The 19311-nt window shown below is 36.4% G+C and overlaps 1 protein-coding gene and 1 long non-coding RNA gene across 6 annotated transcripts in view; one reads left to right on the top strand and one right to left on the bottom strand.

Moving 5' to 3' along the window:
- The window catches only part of TRPM7 (transient receptor potential cation channel subfamily M member 7), a 114614-nt gene that overhangs the window by 16956 nt on the left and 78347 nt on the right, over positions 1-19311 (bottom strand). For 4 of the 5 annotated variants that reach the window (XR_006274781.1, XR_006274780.1, XM_043493873.1 and 1 more), the window contains 13 exons: positions 18737-18911; positions 18031-18157; positions 14178-14362; positions 12599-12731; positions 11409-12127; positions 9232-9308; positions 8008-8067; positions 4366-4459; positions 3624-3694; positions 2616-2653; positions 1323-1348; positions 668-718; positions 508-573 (listed from right to left, as the gene is read on the bottom strand). Coding sequence is in view for 3 of the 5 variants with exons in the window: in XM_043493873.1 (XP_043349808.1) it covers positions 508-573; positions 668-718; positions 1323-1348; positions 2616-2653; positions 3624-3694; positions 4366-4459; positions 8008-8067; positions 9232-9308; positions 11409-12127; positions 12599-12731; positions 14178-14362; positions 18031-18157; positions 18737-18911 (1822 nt within the window). In the remaining 2 variants the exon portion in view is untranslated. The other variant, XM_043493874.1, reaches the window with a different exon arrangement.
- On the top strand, positions 6851-8153 carry LOC122456109. The gene is made up of 2 exons (XR_006274782.1): positions 6851-7036; positions 7188-8153. It is a non-coding gene; the product is annotated as an uncharacterized LOC122456109 (long non-coding RNA).

Below are 19311 nucleotides of genomic sequence, written 5' to 3'. Positions count from 1 at the left end.
AGCAGGGGACCATGATGTTTTTGCTTCTCTTATTGGAAGTATTAATCACGCAGTTTAAATCGAGCAAAGCATGCCTAGTTACCACAATGATGGAAACCTTATGAAATAAGCATAACAAGGCAGAAAAAAGTGTCAGTTTGAAGAGCTTTTCCATACAATTTACATCATGCTTTTCAGAGAAGTTTTATTACTCTGAAGACTACTGGAATTAAGTCATACAGTTTCCTTTAAGCAAACAAGCTGCATTAGTAAAGATTTGACGACATAATTGAAGTCTGCATTTTGGGAGTGTCTTGTGAGATACTGATACTAGACTTCCATTTATTGTCCTGTAATCTATTTTTGAGATGCTGCCAAAATGGTTGATCAAGTTTGGTCTGCCCATTCTGTATTTAAATAACTGAGCAATTTTTTAAAAAGTTTGCCAGAGTTCTTAACGAACCAACATTAAACCCTCATTCTGACCTCCTTCCACCTTACTCCATTAACAAAGATTAAGCTTCTTACCTCTTGGAGGCACAGGAGTGAATGGAATGCTTTGTGATAATCTCATCAAGTTATTTCTTTCCACAGCTGTAGAGAAAGGTTATAGAAATCATGAACTCTCAGACCTAATAAAAAGAAATGTGAATTTTTAAACTTAAACTATTAGTTTTATGATACTGACCTGAGTAGTAGTAAGTGGTATCCATGATCGGCTTGAAAGGAGAAGCAATACCTATAAAAGTCAAGAAAAAGAGACGAGACACTGTATACTGCATGAGCATGTGTCTTAAATCCGCATACAGTACATGCAAAGAGTGCATTTCTTTTACTTTTTGCTTCCTATGTTCTCAAAGTGAATACTGAGCTAAAAAATAAAGTTGCTTTGCAAATCTCAGATATTACATTTAGTTCTTGAATATCTGATAAATTATGAAGCCTGTATGTGCAATATGAATGATTTTTTAAACCTTATGACAGTTATGGATTGTATTAGTCATGTATATCTACGACTGAGGATAACTATTTAACACTCACTTTTACGCTTTCAAAAATGCAAAAAAGAGCACACATTCCACAAGCAGAAAAAAAAAGAATTAGTTCTCTCGCTAATTACTGCTTTCAAAGTCCATAACTTTCTTTTATTTTAGAGTGCTAGAAAAAAAAGTGTGTCACACTCTGTTTGGTTTTCACCTTCATTCATTTCCACATCCTATCATCTTGTAATTCATTTCTGCTACCAAATGTTAAATATATTCTCATATTAGAATATGCAGTACATGTGTTGTGTATGTTGAAAATGTTCGTCTGCTTGTTTGAATTAAGGCAAAAAAGCTTACCATTCAAGGCATCTTCTTCCGAAGGCCTGTAAAAGAGAGAAAGAGAGAGTGTGACACACAAAAGTATTGGATGTCACTTGTAAAATAGACACTTGTTTTATTCTTTATGATTTTCATACAGCAGCCTGGAATAACTTTGGGGAGCTTGCAGTATTGTTTTACTACTTTACTCTACTTTTCGAGGACAGTAGCAAGTTTCTTAATTATTAAAACACACACCCACACACACACACCCCCGATTAGGTATTTGTATGTTGTCAAAGTGTTACTATAAACTCTTCATGTATGACAGCATATCACCTTTTCATTACAAGAGCCAAATCCCATAGAGGTATTGAATTGAAAACTACCTGTTCACAGTTTCTATTTCAATTATCAGATAATTAAACCTATGGCTTTATTAAACAGTTAACTAAATGGGATGAATTACTAATGAATGTACTAACTGAGTAGTTTCACGGGAGGATTCATAATAAAAAGTAGGTTAAGGATCCAGGAAGCTAAAAATATATAGTTAAAAACACATATTCACTAACTAGTGCTAGCATCAAATTACACCATGTATGCAGTGTAGCTGTAGCCCTTTCAGTACCGGGATATTAGAGAGAGACAGAGATGTGACTCAAAAGCTTGTCTCTCTCACCAATAGAAGTTGGTCCAATAAAAGATGTTACCTCACCATCCGGTCTCTCTAAATTAGGCCATTTTAGAATGGTGCACATTCTACCCTCAGACGTATGTGTGGCTCTGTTAACTTAAATGGAACTTGTCAATGCGTTTCAATGAATAAAATTAGTCATTTTTTAGGGAAAAAGACCACAAGCCAGATCTTTTATGTAACTTACATGAATAGCAGTCATTCAAATGAAACAAATCATGCTTGTAAACAGTTTAATGAAAACATAATTTACTCTATTTTTCACTTTATTGTGTTTAATTATTGCTCATTGAATTGAAAGTATATGTTCTCCAGTGCATATAAAAAAATTAATAGGGCATTAATGCAAGACTATTGTAAGACTTGAACCACTGCAAAATAGTTGACTATTTGCAATATGGTGTTTCAGCTCTCCCTTTGATTTTTTAAAATGCCTACCATTTTCTAGTTTTTAGAGATTACACTTCAGAGATTCATGCTCTCATATTAATTTTTTAAGTCAACTAGAATATTTCAGAGCCACTGCCATAGTAACTTAAATGCCAAAATTAAAAATCAAAGCCCTAAAGAAAGATAACAGTGCATCAGAAAATATTTGGACAATTCTACCACTACTGATTAGAAAACTTACTTACATTTGATTGCTACTTGAAGGTCTACCTTGTAACCAATCCTTTAAATCAAAAAGAAAAAAAGACAGGTATTTTTCCCCCCAATACTGAAAGCAGAATGAGTTTACTGAACTTCTTTGTATAATCTATGTTAAGATATGAAAATAAAGGTACTACTGGCAGTATTTCTCAGGACTGTATTGATAAAGTAGTTGAAGTGAAAGATTCAAATATAGTGGAAGAATATCCTAACATACTGCAAGGATAATATATTAAGATATACAAGAACAAATAACCGATTAACACAATAGAAAAGGTGACTATATCCATTGGTTATTTAGTGGATTATTTAAACTCTTTTACTTCTACGTGAGAACATTCTTTATAAAAACAGTGAAGCAGCACAAGTTAATGATTATCCTCACAGAACTGTACCAATAATCTTCACTAATCCTTATCCTTCCTCCCACTCAAAACAGGATCTCTGCTGTTTCCTCCTGAACCTACTGGAGAACACCCCAAACTGAGCATTACTCTTTCCATGTAGCCCATCTATTTTTTTCCTCTCTGTACATCACCTTGTTTCAGCTTCGTAACGATTTCCTTTAGACCTAACAGTCATATGTTCCCAGCATTCCCATGATGATACTTGACCCAACTGTTGAGTATCAGTAGGGAATCTAGTTCTGCAGGGAGCATGTGTCAAGAGATTGGGGGCAATGATGGATATAGTCAGATCTGGATTCCTTTTTTTTTTTTTTGCTGTCTAGCAAAAGCCCTCTTTGAAATCCTGCACTGTATCTCTTACTGAGCATAATCTCCTCAGAAGACAGGCAGAACCCAGTTTTATAGAGGTACACTTTTTTATTTTAACTAGGCAAGCAAGTTTACAGTGAATACCGCTAATGGATGTCAATTGGTCTACATCTGAAGTAGTTATTAAACTATATCTTAATAAAATGTTTTTTTAGTTATAATTTTATAGAAATTATTTGAGAAATCTGATAAAACTGTCAACTGGAATATACAAACCGTGAGCAATGCAGCCTTAGAGTCTACTTGCTGAGTATCTTCAGCTGATGCTCTTCTACTTTTGTTGTGAACTAGAAAAGAAATTAATTTACAATCTGACAAGAGAACCAGACAAGTATGTGTTTACCAAAATAGAGGATGTCTTAAATCTTTCCTAACAAAGTGAGCAACTGAACCATTTAATCTAGCCCCTAAAAAAAGAATTTAAACACTCACAAAATTTACTTTGTGTTACTTGGCATGTCTTTCAAAGGACAAAAACAAAACGTTTTGAAACATATATGTAAAGTAAGTTTAAAAGGAAACACCCTCACCTTAAAATCTAGTAATTTGTAAATAGATTAATTATTAGTTTCAAGTAGTAACATCTATATTGCCCTGTAATTTTTGTCATTTTAAAGTTACATTTTCAATTTTTTTTTTAATATAAGAAACTTGATTCTCTCCTCAGTGTAACTATGTGAAAAAGTACATGGACAGGGGAACCTGACTATCTTTGGAAAAAATAGTACAATTGACTAAACAAATACACAAAGTTAAAAACTTTTAGAATATACAGAAGATTCTTCCCTACTCTCAGGTAAGAGTACTCTGGTGTTTCAGGTAACACCAGGTTAAATATATATTCAGAGACAAGTTTGATTTTTATGTTGATGCACCCTTTGAAATAATGATTATGATTATGCATCATTTATAAAATTCAGAAATAAAATTGGACTACCAGAAAAATTAGCACACTTACATTGTTCTGAATGAACTGCCAAAGAGTTTTTGTAATACTCTGTAAATCCATTAGAATTAACCTCTCTTAGGTTGCAATCAACTTGAAGACCAGCCTGTATTATAAACACATACATTGTGATGAGTCATCATTCCTGAAGTACTTCCCCCTTCTTGCAGCTTGGCAATTTGCTTAGTGTTCAGCATATAACTATTCTCTCTCTCTCGTACCATCTTTAAAATTTACAGCATAAATACATTTTAAGGGTACCTTTACAGCTTGCTAAAAATCACACATGCTTTCTTGTTAATTCAGTACAAATTTTAAAGATTAACACCTATTTATAGCTACCTTGATTCTAATAATTTTAGAATAAGTAATAAAAACTAGATATATGTTTGAGGAGAAATAAAAAGAGCTACAGTAAACAAAGATAACTGAAAAATGTATTAAACATCTCACACCTTTAGAAATACTAAGTTCTGCTACTCATATCTGTACATATTTGGTAATATTACTAGACTATTCAAATATAAGTTAATTATGGTACAATTTATAAGTTAATTAACATTGTATTTTTCAAATCTAACTCTTAAGCTCTGTAAAATTAAACCAAGTTAAATTTTGAAAGGAAATATGAATTTAGGATTTACTACCCCAGATTCTGAATATTTTCTATTAAAGAAAAATAAATTGACACTGATATTGCACTGTGGTAAAAATACTGTAGCCATATATAAAAAGTGAATAGCAGCTCCCATTGTATAATTCAGTGTTACAAATTAAAACTAATTTTCAAAGACATCAATGAGTCATTTAAATATTCTAAGTCACTTTCTCCAGAAAGCTAGAAAACTCTTAACCCTACTTCTCTACCTCTAAATGACAATTTAGAGGCTGCATATGTTTAACACATTTGATCACCAAACAACAAGCAAAGACAGGGTTAATGTTTACAGACTTAAAGAAAGCCAAAATGGAATGAAAAGGAATACACACACTGACTCTTAGTAGACCAAAGTGGAGACACTTATTTGGGTTGATTACTAGAAAGTCTGGCATTGATCAATCCAATTGTTTAAATACCTTCTCCAGCAAAGACTAAAGGCTTGTGCTTGTGCTTCATCTTAAGGATGTGAGCAGTCCAACAGAAGTCAGTGACACTATTCACATTACATCTTTGCGGCATCATGGCCTATGCAGGGAGTAAGTGCATCCTCAGTTTGTGCAGGTGGTAGGTTTTAATGATAATTAAACATTTTCTGAACACATGCAGAGCCACAGCCAGCCCTCAAAACAATACTCAACTTCACCTTTTTCTAGCAAAAATTAGAGACAACCTAATCACAGAATATACTCATATATGTTCACGCATTTCAACTCTAGAGCACACTACCAGTCACCAGAAATCCAAAGATTACTTTAATAAAATCCACAGATCCATGATTCTAAAGAGCAGAGGCAGAGAAGTTGGAAGACTGTAAACTGGACTGATTTTCAGGCCTATGATTGTTGGGAAGTTGTAAGCCTTTTTAAAACCAGTTCTACTTCTAAGGTTGGCTTGACAAAGATTATTTCTTTCATATTCCAAAACAGAAATTTTATGTATGCACTTAGAGGGGGAAGTGAGTGTCATCCATAGCTCCAGTCTCATTGCGGTATCTAGGCTTCAGTTACTCACTATCATCATTATATCATTTGGTGTCTTGCAGCCATGGCTTTGCAGTGCTTACATTAGAAGTAGGAACCCATCTCCCAGTCAATCAAGCAAAGGGTAACTCTGTTAAGTGTCCTGAAAATTCTGGTATGCTCAGAAAGGAAGCCATAGTACATGTCCTGATTCTACTGATATTGGAAACGCTCAGAGCTATCAATATCAAGAGATTGTTCAGTGGTGTTCGATTCCAGAAAACAGGTGTCCCTAGCTAAGTTCCCTCTAAGCTGCGCGGCTGCGCAGCAGCCTATCAAGGGTCACGCAGGCGCTCGCCTCTCCCCAAGCCCTGGAGCTTCTGAGGCCAGGAAGAGGCACCTCTCCCCTCACCCAGCCCAGGTGCTACTGTGGTGAGAGAGGGCTGGGGGGAGTCCTCTCACGACACAGTGGCCCCGGGGCAGCCTGCAACCCAAACCCCTCATCCCCGGCCCCAGCCCAGAGCCCGCACCCTCAGCTGGAGCCCTCCCCCCGTCACCTCAACCCTCTGCTCCAGCCCCCTTCCGCACCCTGAACTCCTCATCCCTGGCCCCAGCCCAGAGCCCTTCCCCACCCCCACCTCAACCCTCTGTCCCAGCCCTGAGTCCCCTCCCGCACCCTGAACCCCTCATCCCTGGCCCCACCCCCAAGCCTGCACCACCAGCCAGAGCCTCACCTTCCCCCCCCCGAACCCCAACCATCTGCTCAAACCCTGAGCTCCCTTCCACACTCAATCCCTCCCCCACCACACATCACCTCCATATTGGTGCACATAATAAAATTCATTCTGCACGTGCCTGGGAAAAATTAGAGGGAACATTGGTCCCTAGAGACTTGCAGCTAGAGTGCTCCAGCTGATGTGCTGACTTTGCAGCCTCCAAAGGTAAAGAGGCAGCATTTGCCTACAGATAGAGCAGAGGGAAACCAGCTTCAAGCACCTACACAGAATCTGTTGTCGCCTCTCTTATTCAATGTGCCCCCAACTGCAGGCTCTCCTTCACCAAGGTATCAGAGTAGCAGCCATGTTAGTCTGTATTTGCAAAAAAGAAAAGGAGTACTTGTGGCACCTTAGAGACTAACAAATTTATTTGAGCATGCTCAAATAAATTTGTTAGTCTCTAAGGTGCCACAAGTACTCCTTTTCTTTTTCACCAAGGTAGAAGTGCTGCACATCCAATCCCCTGTGGTACTTAAGAACCTCTAGTACTGCAGAGGACCTTCTAGCTCCCAGCTTTACAAAACTTGCTAGATTGCTGGGCCAGCTAAAATTCTCCAATACTCCCAACAACAGTAAAGCCTGCAAGAGAAGGGATTCCCTCCTGAAGACAATCTAAGGGTCAGGGGTGTCTGGCACCTAGCATCCTACTTGCAATTAAACATTAACTTTTAATCAGCTTGCCTGAGATCTGGCCCTGGTCAGTAAAATTTGAGATTAATTTTACATCCTTTCAGATTTTTTGCTTGTATATGGCAAACAACAATTAGAAGAATTTGCTAATTTTGGTTAAGCACCTTTTTTTTTTTAAAAAGGGCATAATCATTTATGAACAGTTTGGCAGATTAACTTCAAATTTGGTAGGGAAATTCTCAGTTGGTCATAGACCAGACTCCTATCTGAGGGGGTATAAGGATTTGGGTTTTTTTGGGGGGGGGGGAGGAAAGGGGAAAGGTAGAGGGAGTGTTGAGAATGGAATTATAATGGACAGAAATTCAACCTTACCTATGATGCAACTGCTACCACCAATTGTGGGGGGTGGGGCTATAAACATGCAAATCAAAAAAGTGATTCACTCAGATAAGTATCAACGTGCTTCTGCTCTTTGGTGTAACCTCCACTATCTCCAAAGTTTTCCTCTTCACACCAGGGATTCTTGAAGTTCTCCCATACTTCATTTTAGAACTCATGCATGAATGAAAGCACCGAGCCAGATGCAATGGTTCCTCAACTGTAACAAAATCAAAGGCTTTCCACATACCTGATGTTTGGTCATCTCCATCTCCTCCAGAATAGCTTTCTTAAAGTCCTCCTGTTGCTCCTGTGCAAGAAAATGATATAATGGACTGAGTTACACAAATTAAAAGGCTTCAAGGTCACATATTGTATTAATTGAGTGCTTCAGAACTCCAGTTTTCTAGAAGCGTTATGAATGTACACTAAATTGGAATTCTCCCAACTACATATCTAAAGCCTCACCTCATCTATTTGAGAATCTGTTGACATGCCTGCAAGTGGTACCCTATTCTCTCTACTACAATGAGCAAGCTGGATCTTCCACTTATAGTAGCTATAGATTAAGATATCCCTCCCATATCCACCTCTTACTTTCAGTGGAAATTCAAGTTATGTCTTGAGTCTTGACTATTTAAAGCGGACGTTTCCAGTAACATAAACAGATGCATACTTTATATCAGCATTCAGTACAATCTTTTAGTTATACTCTTGGCTAGCTCAGTGCAAAGTACATCATCTATTCACGCTCTAATAGCAAGGGTCCATCACAAGGTTGGTCACAGATAACCATCTAATCTTGAAGTTAATTCAGAAGTAAGATTTTCTCCTTGGAATTAGGTGTGAACAATTTTAAAAGAAACTGTCTGCCAGAGGAAGTGAATTACATTATGTCATCTTATTTTATAAGTTGTAAGACATGCAGTCAAATAGTGAATTTCAATCTTAAATACTGCAGTTTGCTTTTAAGTTATGAATTTCAAATTGGCAATGTTTCATTTTATAGCAATGTTGATAAATTGATAATGTAATAAATCAAGATTGGATGTTTTTCTAAAAGATACAACTTCCCCAAAACAATTCCTAGAGTGTATGGCCTATATTATACAGGGGTAAGAACAGATGCTCACAACAGTGTCCCTTCTGGCCTTGGAATCTATATTATTATTCTAATTAAAGTCAAGGTATTATTTTTAATTTACTTTAATGGCAGGACTAATGTTGGCCTCTGTGAGGTTACACAACATCAAATCCTGTTAATATTTACTAGTTTCATATTTTTCAGCAACAGTAGTTCCTCCATAGTTAAGGCTGCATTGTTACTGATTGTTAGTAAATTTCTTTTCAGATTAGTTTTGCAAAAATCTATTGTTATATTTTCAACAATGTACTATAAACTATACATGAAAAAGATATCAATGTCCACAATAAACTACCGATTGCAATTTGAAAGTAAAAATTTCAGTCTTACCTCAATATTAACATTTTTTTCTTTAATTTTAATCGCTGACTCCTTAAATTGTTGCAACTCCATGCTGTCTCTGTGACCTTTGATCCAGTAAATTGAAAAATATAAAGTATTCAGTATCAACGATAACAATGAAAAAATTTGGAACATGCCAGATACTGTTGTTATGATGGGGACAGAAACTGTAATACATGCTGCCAGTGTTTTCATTGAGAAAGACTTATAATGAAGAACTCTGAAGTAAATGGATATAAATGATAGGTTAGTAAAGATAAGGAACTGTTGCTTTTCCTACATTAAAAAGTATAGGAATAAAATCCATACAATTTAAAAATATTACTCCTTCAAGAAAATAAATTAGATTAGTTTCAGAGGTAACTTCCATATACCATTTTATTTGATATTCTGAGTCTCACTATTTTTACATAAATGTGAAAAGTATAGAAAGAGCATAGTTTCCTGTGGTAGGTTTTTAAAATATACACTTCATCCTAATAGTTACAGGAAATATTTTCAGAATTCCACCAATGCGCATGGTTTTATAATGAAAACAAATATAATTGATTGACAATATAAAGCTACACCGTATCTGAATTTCTGTAAAACATGTATATTATGGATGAAGAATATATTCTAAATTCCACAATAGAAAGGACCATATAATGAAGGCATGGCTCAAGTAAAATAAGTATAATTAATACTTAACCTTATTAGTGCTGTGGTACATTTAATTAAAGACCTGACTGAGCTATACGGTCAGATTTCAAATCCTTTGTGTTTTCTGCTTTAAAAAAAAACACCACCACAAAGTAATAAAGTATAAAGGTTTTTCTGTGTTATAATGAGCCCTGTTAATGATTACACAATTAAATGCCTTGCCATCTGCCTACAAGTCAAAAAAATATTACTTTTTGAGCACCTAAACATTATGGCATCAGAATACACCTCGTTTAAATTTAAAACTTAACTTTAAATAATAAATATCACTTGGAAAATATGTTTTAGGATACCCATAGTCAATTGCTTTTGCAAGATAACACTTGCACAGGTGCCTGACAGATTAAGACGGTGATCCTCTACTTGTATTTTGGTCTAATTTAACGTATTTGGTCTCTAATTTACAGTATTTAGTTAGTAAACCAACACCTTCTTTCGAAATGAATCTGCCACTGTTTTATTAATCAAAGAGTGTCTAATAAAGAGTCTAATAAAAAACATGCACCTTTTTACTGTTACGTAAAAGTTGAAGCAGCATGTAACGTTGGATTAAACAAGGACTTTGGAAAGTTTTCAAAATACTACCGTACTACTACAGTGTTACTGTAGATAACAGTGGTAGATCCTGGTCACATAAGTGTTGAGGGGGATAGCATAGTAAGGATCCCTGAGCTTGACACAGATACCACAAAGATATTTATTCATGATTCCATTAGCCAAAACAAGTCTTTTGCAATTTCTCAAAAATAGACAATATTTTTCGCATGGGCAAAAAGTAGGACCTTAAAATTAGTCCTATGAGAGTTCACCTGAGCTGTAGAGCTGCTAACATTGTTAAGAAACTGTTATTTGTCAATAGCTGTCCAATGTAGTCTGAAAAATATTGTCTATGTGACGGAATTATAAAGAAATGATAATTTTAAAGTTAAATATCCATACAGTTTAGAGAAAATAGAAAGGTTTAAAGCAAAACAGCAAAGCACAATGGTAGAATAAAGTCACCTGCAACCAGAATAAACCCAAAATACCATACAATTCTTAGTAAATCAAACCTTCTGGTTTTGACTGGGTCCACAGTTTTTGAAGTAGTCCTGTAATGATGTTAGAACTTAAATCTCTATATGGTGGTTCCATTGCTTCAACATGCTGGCTTTTGGAAACTTCATCTTTAACATTCAATTTTTCATGTGAGCCCCCACTTGGGTTACAGTTTACAGTTGATGCTTGGTTGCTGGATAACTTTTGGATACTGTTCTCAGAAGACTGCTCATCATATGTATCAATTCTGCTGCTGCAGTTGTAATCATTAGTGTCATCTTCATCATGAATAAAACCACAATTAATGTATCCTCCACTTTCAACACAAGGCTGGGTGAAAGCAAGGCAAGCAGAGCCAGAAGCAAGAGGATAAGAGCAGCTACTAATGACTTCAGGACACTCACAATCTACTTTGTTATACTTACCCACAAATGCACCAAATTCTATGTTACTATCTCCTTCTGTAGTCTTAGACAAAATTGCTGCTTCATTGTTTGCTGTAGATTCCAACTGACTTTTGCAACTTGGCTGAGATGGAGTGCTAACAAATAATTTAGCTGTTGGGGATGTTAGATGTGGCATGCTGTTCGATGAATTGCCTAATTTTTTATTTTTATTAATGGATTTTGAGATCTCTTCACCCTGTAATCTTTGTCGAAGTTCTGGAGGAGAAACAGCACTTGGAAATAAGGCACTGCCTGAGGAAACTGCCTCTTGAAAGTTTAGTTCTTCCCCCCTGGAAACTGGAGCTAAATCCTGACCAATTGTCTTATGTTGAATATCTCTTACACTGTGCATAGAAATGTTACATAATAAAGCATTACTATTTTCGATGTCTCCTTGTGGAAATGAAGAACCAAACACATTTCCGATGTTGTGTTTTTTCCATACTGAAGATCTGAGAGAACTATCATCAATAAGGTTTTGTGCCAAATGTTTTGAAATGCTTAACTCCCGGGTAATTTCATTATGGACTTTGCTGGCTTCCGAAGCCTTTTGTGCAGTTAGTGTTTTTAGAGTATCGACAGTGAGAGCAGAGAGATCCTGTAGGTGGCCAATCTGAGAATCTAAAGAGTTCAATGACCGTTTGATGTAGTTGACTCTATCACCAACTTCTTTTATCTGAATGCACATTTGTTCAACCCTAAAAAAAATCAAATTATAAAAGGTAAGCTTTTTATTCTCAAACTGTAAAGAAGAAATACTTTTGCTATACTTCTTTTTGACAGTTTGAGAAAGGAAAATGTATTATTTGTAAATTTTAGGGTAGCTTAATTGATTTCAGTGGATTGTTGTAGAAAAAGGGATACTTGTACATACTTAAGCAACAAGGAACAAATGCACATCAGCAACTTGCCTACAGTACTATTGTTTAACACCCATTCCAATACATTTGAGAAGACCTCTTTAAAGAGACAAAGTCTCAGTCTGCTATGCACTAGCAAGTGTCAGGAATATAGACAGCATAAAACAGTCTGTAATAATTTCTATGTAGCCAAGAAAAAGTGTCATGCAACATTGTCATGAATACTTTGTACATGCAGCTATATGTATTGTACTTTTCCTGATAACAGGTTTTAATTTAAATTTTTAAGTTTCTACATAAATTTTCTACCGTTCAAATGTGACTCGAATTCTCTCTTCACTTCCAGAGTGGAATTTATCATCTTTTTCATTGAAATACATCTCAACACACAACTCTTCAAAGTCATGAAGTTTCTTTTGATCTTCTTCTGTTAAGAAGAGTTCTAAAAAAGAGAAAGCAACATTTCAGGAGATTAGTAGGCTACGATACATCACAAATGCTTGAAATAAGTAGCCACATTGATCAATGAGATAGGGTAAATGAAGATGCTACCTAGCTCTCTAGGTCTGGTTGAAAAATGGGTTTTACCCATGGTGGAAAACTTCAAATTTTTAACAGGGGGGAAAAAAGTTGAAAACTGAAAATTTTCAGAAAACACACACACACACACACACACACACACACACACACACTTTTTGGTTGGAAACCAAAAATTTCAATTATGAAATCCCACTGAGGTTCCTCATGGAAGTTATAGTTTGGGTGCCTCATGTTACCATTCCCTTCTTTTGGTTGAGCTCCCTGGCTAGACTATATCTCCCACAATACACCATGGTCTCTGCTCTTGCTGAGCCCCTAGCCACAGTGCATCATGGTAAATTAACTTTTTGGTTTTGGGGTGTTTTTATTTAAAAAAAAAGTTGAAGTTTTCCAAGGAAAGCAGATACTATTCATGAAAAAATTTTGTTTAACTGAAAACCCAATTGTCTGTCAGAACACAGTTTTGTTTAAAAAAAAAAAAAAATTTAACCAACACTACAAAACACCATGGAAGTAAGACGTCTTTGCAAGATTTATTTAAATCTAAATGGAATTAAAGCAGAGTGTAGAAAGATAGCATTGTATAAAGTCAATATTTTTAAAACTACTTTAAAACAGGAAAACTGGACCAGGGCTTACAAGGAACTACTACTAGCAAAATGAAACAAGACTGTGAAAAGATAGTAAATAATGAAATATATGAAAATAATCAGTAAACAGGATGGGAAGAAGAAGAAGAAGAAGGAAAAAAAAAAAAAAGATTGACCCTCATCAGAAAATTGGACACACTGATAAATAGGACAAGGGACTATTTTACCTACCTACAGTGTCACGCAAATAGGCAGCTATTTTCTCCTAGTTGTCTACTACTTCACATTCAGTTTCAATATAATGGGAATCTAGTGCTCAATTTAACTAGTGCTCAATATTAACTCCAAATGCAATAACAGAAGGATTATTTTAATGGATACGGGACAGAACTGAAATCTAAGGCTTGGCATAGAATGTTACTGGTAACATGGCAGTAGAAATTGCCAGATACAATAGTTGTGGTTCAGTTCCATAAAAGGACTTACAAACTAACTCTCACAAGTATTTTTTTAAAAAAAGTTCTTTTAAGGTATTCGTTTTATCAGAATGCAAGAGAACTCAACCACTTTACATTAGTTAAATGATAATAAAATATAAACAAGTTACCTGCTTCATTATTAATGAATTGAACATTATATTGTGCTCTCTTTGCATTATAATGAAGAGTAGTAACCAAAGAATAATTTTCTTGACAACTTACTTTAATCATAGAAAAACAAGAAAAACTAATAATTGCTTGGATAAAATTTGTTCTTACTTGGTCCATCTGAAGTCTTGTCTTTCTTTCTTCTTTTACATATACAACAACATAAGGAAGCCATGTGACTAAGAATAATAAGAGGTGGAGGCAGGACAGGTTTTTCATGGTAGGCCATAATGAAATGATAGCGCTGATACTTCCATACGATGTTTGAAATTGCCTTTACTTGTAAATATACATTGCTGAAGGGGGGGAAACATAAAAGTGTTTTAACACAAAGATTTTAGATATGAGACATAATTGTAGGGAAATGTACAGATTGTACATAACTGTGTATTTTAACTTTACTGCAAAAGTAAAGTCATTCAATTTTTAATTAGGAGTTAGAAGTGCATCAAGGGAAGGCTATCGCGATATAGCAAGTTGTTCTTTCAACTTATAGGATATTACAGTAAAACCTTTTATACCCAACATGTTGGGGGAATGGCCCGGTGCAAGTGAAAAATTCTGGTAACTAAGAGGGAAGGAGTTTGGCTGTGGGAGGAGGTGCGGGCTCTGCGAGGGCGTTTGGGTGTGGGAGGTGACTCGGGGCAGAGGGTTGGGCGCAGAAGGGGGTGCAGGGTGCCGGATCTGTGCGGTGCTCACCTCAAGCAGCTCCCTGCAAGCAGCCACATGTCCCAGCTGTTCCTAGGCAGCTCTGCACATTGCCTCTGCCCACAGGTGCTGCCCTCACAGCTCCCACTGGCCGCAGTTTTCGGCCAATGGGAGCTGTGGAGGCTGCGCACGGGGCAGGGGCTGCGCGCAGAGCTGCTTATCCGCGCCTCTGCCTAGGAGTAGCTGGGTCATGTTGCCACTTGTGTGGAGCTGCCCAATGTGAGCGCTGCCCGGATCCAGCACTCCGGAACCCCTCCCATACCCCCCAACCCTCTGCCCCGAGCCCCATCCTATGCCCAAACTCCCTTCCAGAGCCCACGTCCGGCATCTCCTCCCACACCCCAGCCCCACATCCCCTCCTGCACTCCGAACCCCTTGTGGCCATTCTTCCACCTAGGAGCAGCAGGGATGTGTCACTGCTTCTGGGGACCCACACAGACCAGACTATAAACTGGACTTTCAATGACTATCAGAAATGCCGGTTTAAAGAGCTTTATGGTTGGTAAAGTGCTGGATAACACAGCTTTTCCTGTATTTGGGAATGGTGCTCAGGATATTAATAATCACATGATTTTGCCTATTGGTTATTTGTTTGTCTAGACTGAGCTGGTAGCGACGAAGCCATCAGGATCTGACTTCATGGCCCAATCGTTGTTTTCATTCTGTTTCTTATGGACAACACTAACCACCAAAATTCACCACTATTTTAGCAGTCTCACAAATGCTAAGGTCTGAAGCAGTGGAGAGAAAACAGCAGAGGGCATGTTTACCCTCTCATCTCTAGGATCCCTTCTGTAATGCACTAAGAATAAGTCAACTGTACAAATTTAAGTATCATAATGTAACTGATGATCACTGGGAAAGGAATAGCTATCTAGTCATAGTTACAATAATTATTCACCTGCTGTTGAGGCATTATAGAACAAGCAGCAGCAGTTTTGTAACTGCAAGGCAAAAATGCATGCATGTTGGCATGCATATTTGTTGTGACTGTATGTTCAAACTAGATTAAACACACAATCAGTTAAATGTTTAACTAGCGAGTTGCACATGCAATCATCCTGTCTGCATGCACAAGTGCAGCTCACTGTGCGCGCGCACACACACACGCACACACACACACAATATCCCAGTAATTTGTGCAAGCTGGCCCAATAAACGTAATCATTGCTTGTAGTAGTTACTGTAGTAAGAGCACCGTCTGAGCCACCTAAAGCACACCTGCCCTTTATTTAAAAAAAATTATACCATCTAATCTTATTTCTTAAATTTGAAATATGCAGTTTCTTAACAGGTGTAAATAAAGCTCAATTTGTATGATTAAAAAGTGTATGATTAAAATTAAAAAGTGTAGGACCACTTTTATTAACTGAGAAAATGCCAGTTTTCAGTATAAAATTCTGCATTGTGTTCTTGAACTAAGATAGATGCAAAAAGCCTAAAGTCAAATAAGTTTGACAATCTAAAACTTTTTTTGTAATGTTAGGTATGCAGATTCAGATGTAAAGTCAGAAATGTAAAACTTGTGGAGATTTGTTTCATGTATAGGCATAAACTAGCAACAATGACTTGTTACAGGTAGTGTTTCTGCAAAAGTACAGCAGGATGTTACTAATCCATACGTGTTACACTTACACAAAAACGGCACTCTTTTTTCACTGTCTAGTAACATAAGAACACAAAACAATGCTATTAAATCTTTGCTGAGACTTCATCGTATACTAGTAAACTTAGTATATTTGGAAAACTAATGAAGAATAAAATTGAAATAAGCTTATCAAGTTAAATATAATGACATTACAATTTACCATCTTTGCTTTTTATTAATTTTGATTGCTAATTGAACTGCATTAATTTGCAACAGGTTCCCCAGGCAGTGTTAAAGTAGGAAATTTAAAAGTAATATTTAAGTAGGACTTTTTTTTAAATTTTACCTTTTATTTAGTATTGATCATATTTCTTAAAGTACTATACAGGGCACCCTGCTCTGCCACCATGTAAAAACAAGAATACAAGAAACGACATTAAAACATCAATGTGACTCTAAGGCACTACCATTGTGTTTGTAGTTCACTGTGCCTTCAGATATGTCAATTCAGTGAAAGAATTATGATTTCCCTGTAACATGCTATTCAAGTTATTAGTAATATAGATTTGCTTCATGCCTCCAGATAGAGTTAATGCAAACTGTACTCCCCTGTGCTTGCAAGGACAGCTGTGCCAGCAATTTTTACCTATAGGCAGGACAGAATGTTGTAGTCCTGGCATTCTGTCAGAGAAGAGCAGCTTTTAAACTTCAGCCAGGACTCCACAAGAGTCCTGCCAGTGGAGGATCCCAGACAGATGCACTGAATATCCCTTGCCAGATCTATAAACTTTTTGCGTAAAGCTAGCATATTCCAGGCCCAACAGTGAGACAGGGATTGTGGAGACCTTGCACGCTGTGTATTGCCTGGTTTGTAGTTAAGAGGTGCGGGGGAAATCATTTATCCTATTCTGCTTGGTCCCTTTCATCAGAAAGAAGTTCACTTAGGTCAAATTTCATTTTTTCAAATTAAAAAATTTGATTTTTTATCTTTAATGTGGTCTGGTATACTAACCCCCTAATTATTGCAAATTGGAAGCAGGCCTACTAATCATGGATTAAGCAAGTCTTCAGTTTTAATGAGCTGTGTACTATTACAAATGCTTTTTCAAAATAGTTTTTTTAACGGATTAGAAAGATAACCAAAATTTGATTTTAAAATTTCTCTATAGCTATCCCTAGCCAAGCTTATTTAAAAAAAAAAAAAAAAAAACAACAACCCAACCAACCAACCAAACGTTTGTACTTTGGAATAACATTCTGGCTATGAAGTTAAGCCAGTGGAGCAATAAACCCAAGAACTAATTTTGTTTTTTATTTTTGGAAAGGAGAGAAGAAAGAGGGCAGGGGTGCCCTCAAATTCCCCCTCTCTTACCTTCCCCTATGTTACATTTAGCCTCCCTGCAGTTTTGGGCTGGACACAGTGCTTTCAGAAAGCATAGCATCACGAGGAGGGTGTAACACAATACCTCTGCCCTAGGAGCTGGGCAGACTGTCCCTACAGTGCTGAAGAGTAATGGATCAGGATCAGCATCTGAAGAACACACAGCCACCAAACAGCAATGCCTTCCACTGCCATCAGACCACCAAACTATTTTTAGTTAGTTTATTCAAGTTAGCTATGTACTTATCACCAGATTAATAATTATCTGAAAGTAACAATATACTTACTTGAAAAATGCAATAAGGAGATTAACCATAATAATGTACTGTACAAAGAGGTAGACAGCTTGAAGAAATGGGGTCAGCCATGTTCCAGGTCCACAGAGATGGTTAACTTGTGTATCATTTGCACATACTTTGGTGAGAAAACACAGAGACCATATTTTCTTTTAGAGAGGACTTTTAATACTTATAGCAGATATAGATGCTGAAAGAATCACTCAAAGACTGTGCAATAACCAGCTTTATGCATCTATCCTGTAATTTGTTCTTTTAAAAAAATAAAATTAGTAACAGTTTTTAAAAAGTTACAGGAGAGAGAGGCATCCTGTAGTTACTGAGTGGTCTTTATCAGTTAAGTAAAATGCTTTTTCAGCTCACAGCAACAAAATCTTTGTATGATGGCTGCATATGGGATAAATACAGCTCTACGCTTAGCCCAATTGGAAGACTCTTCCCCTTTTGGCCAAAAAAGGAACAAAAGTTCTCATTCTAGGTCATGTTTAAGCTTTTTTCAGCATAAGCAAGACACAGGGTTCCCTACATTTGGACATCTGGGATTTAAATGGGTATACCTCAAGAAGAAAAGGTAATCCAATACAACTAACTAAATTCGTGTTTCATCAACACACCTCAGGCTATCAGCATCTGGAAAAAAAAATATCCTTAATCCTTGAGAGTTTCCATAAATTGTTCTAAAATTGCATCATCTTACCATCAATTTCATATGCATAAACTTCACCAAAAATCATCCAGTATGGATGAAACACAATATCTCTAGCAAGAGTCCAAGATGGTGCTTCATTAGGATAGAGTATTGCCTTCCGGGGAACACCAAAACTAAGCAGTACAAGTGCCATAATCACTACAATGTAGAACATGTTGGCCACCTGTTTAAAAAAAGTTCAAGTTAAGAAACTCAAAAAGTCAAATAAAAGCTTTGGCAATTATTGTTTCAAAACACTTGTATAATAACTATCTCCAAAATGTATCAATATTTAACTTTATGTGTAGCTATATATAAACAGATTTGGGGGTTAGCAAACTGAGGATAAGGATTTATCATACTTACTCCTTAAACGAGAAAGAATAAAACATACAATTCAGTTTTGCAGCAGTCTGACATACTATTTTAATTCTTTTTATTTTTAAAATATTAACCAGCACTGAAGTATACCCAGCTTCCAAACGATTAAAGCAAGCTTTTATTCAGTTATAGCAGCAATTTCTAATGCAAGCTTAAGGAATTTTGTGCATTTTTCAATTTTAAGCAGTTTTTGAGGAATTTAT

The sequence above is a fragment of the Dermochelys coriacea genome, chromosome 10 (assembly GCF_009764565.3).
Source record: "Dermochelys coriacea isolate rDerCor1 chromosome 10, rDerCor1.pri.v4, whole genome shotgun sequence".
In the NCBI taxonomy this organism is placed as follows: domain Eukaryota; kingdom Metazoa; phylum Chordata; order Testudines; family Dermochelyidae; genus Dermochelys; species Dermochelys coriacea.
Note: the sequence above shows the minus strand (reverse complement) of the source record. Positions and strands in the feature narration are given on the sequence as shown.